The 303-nt window shown below is 55.1% G+C and overlaps 1 protein-coding gene across 1 annotated transcript in view; it reads left to right on the forward strand.

Annotated features, from left to right (window-relative positions):
* EMH_0040560 (uncharacterized protein) overlaps positions 1–303 on the forward strand; it is a gene marked incomplete at both ends in the record, with an annotated part of 7,168 nt that overhangs the window by 5,544 nt on the left and 1,321 nt on the right. Inside the window, 2 exon segments of the mRNA XM_013495520.1 lie at positions 1–208; positions 273–301. Coding sequence (XP_013350974.1) covers positions 1–208; positions 273–301 — 237 coding nt within the window.

Consider the following 303-nt stretch of genomic DNA (forward strand, 5'->3'; position numbering starts at 1 on the left):
GCAGCAGCACCAGCAGCATGCAGCAGCAGCACCAGGTGCAGCAGCAGCAGCAGCAGCAGCAGGACAAGGTGTTTCAACTTTTTATAACCCCAGTCTACATGTTGCTGGTGTTGCAGCAGCAAACCCTTATCCTGCTGCTTCATCAGCAGCAAATGCTGCTGCTCCTCCTGGCTTCTCAGGCAGCAGCTTTCAGCACCCGCAGCTCAAGGTAAGAAGCTTCTAGGGTTTAGGGTTTAGGGTTTAGGGTTTAGGGTTTGGGGTTTAGGGTTTAGGCCGGTGGGGGGGCGGCGTATTGCTGCAGCA

This window comes from Eimeria mitis, genomic scaffold (assembly GCF_000499745.2).
Source record: "Eimeria mitis Houghton genomic scaffold, Emh_scaff1616, whole genome shotgun sequence".
In the NCBI taxonomy this organism is placed as follows: domain Eukaryota; phylum Apicomplexa; class Conoidasida; order Eucoccidiorida; family Eimeriidae; genus Eimeria; species Eimeria mitis.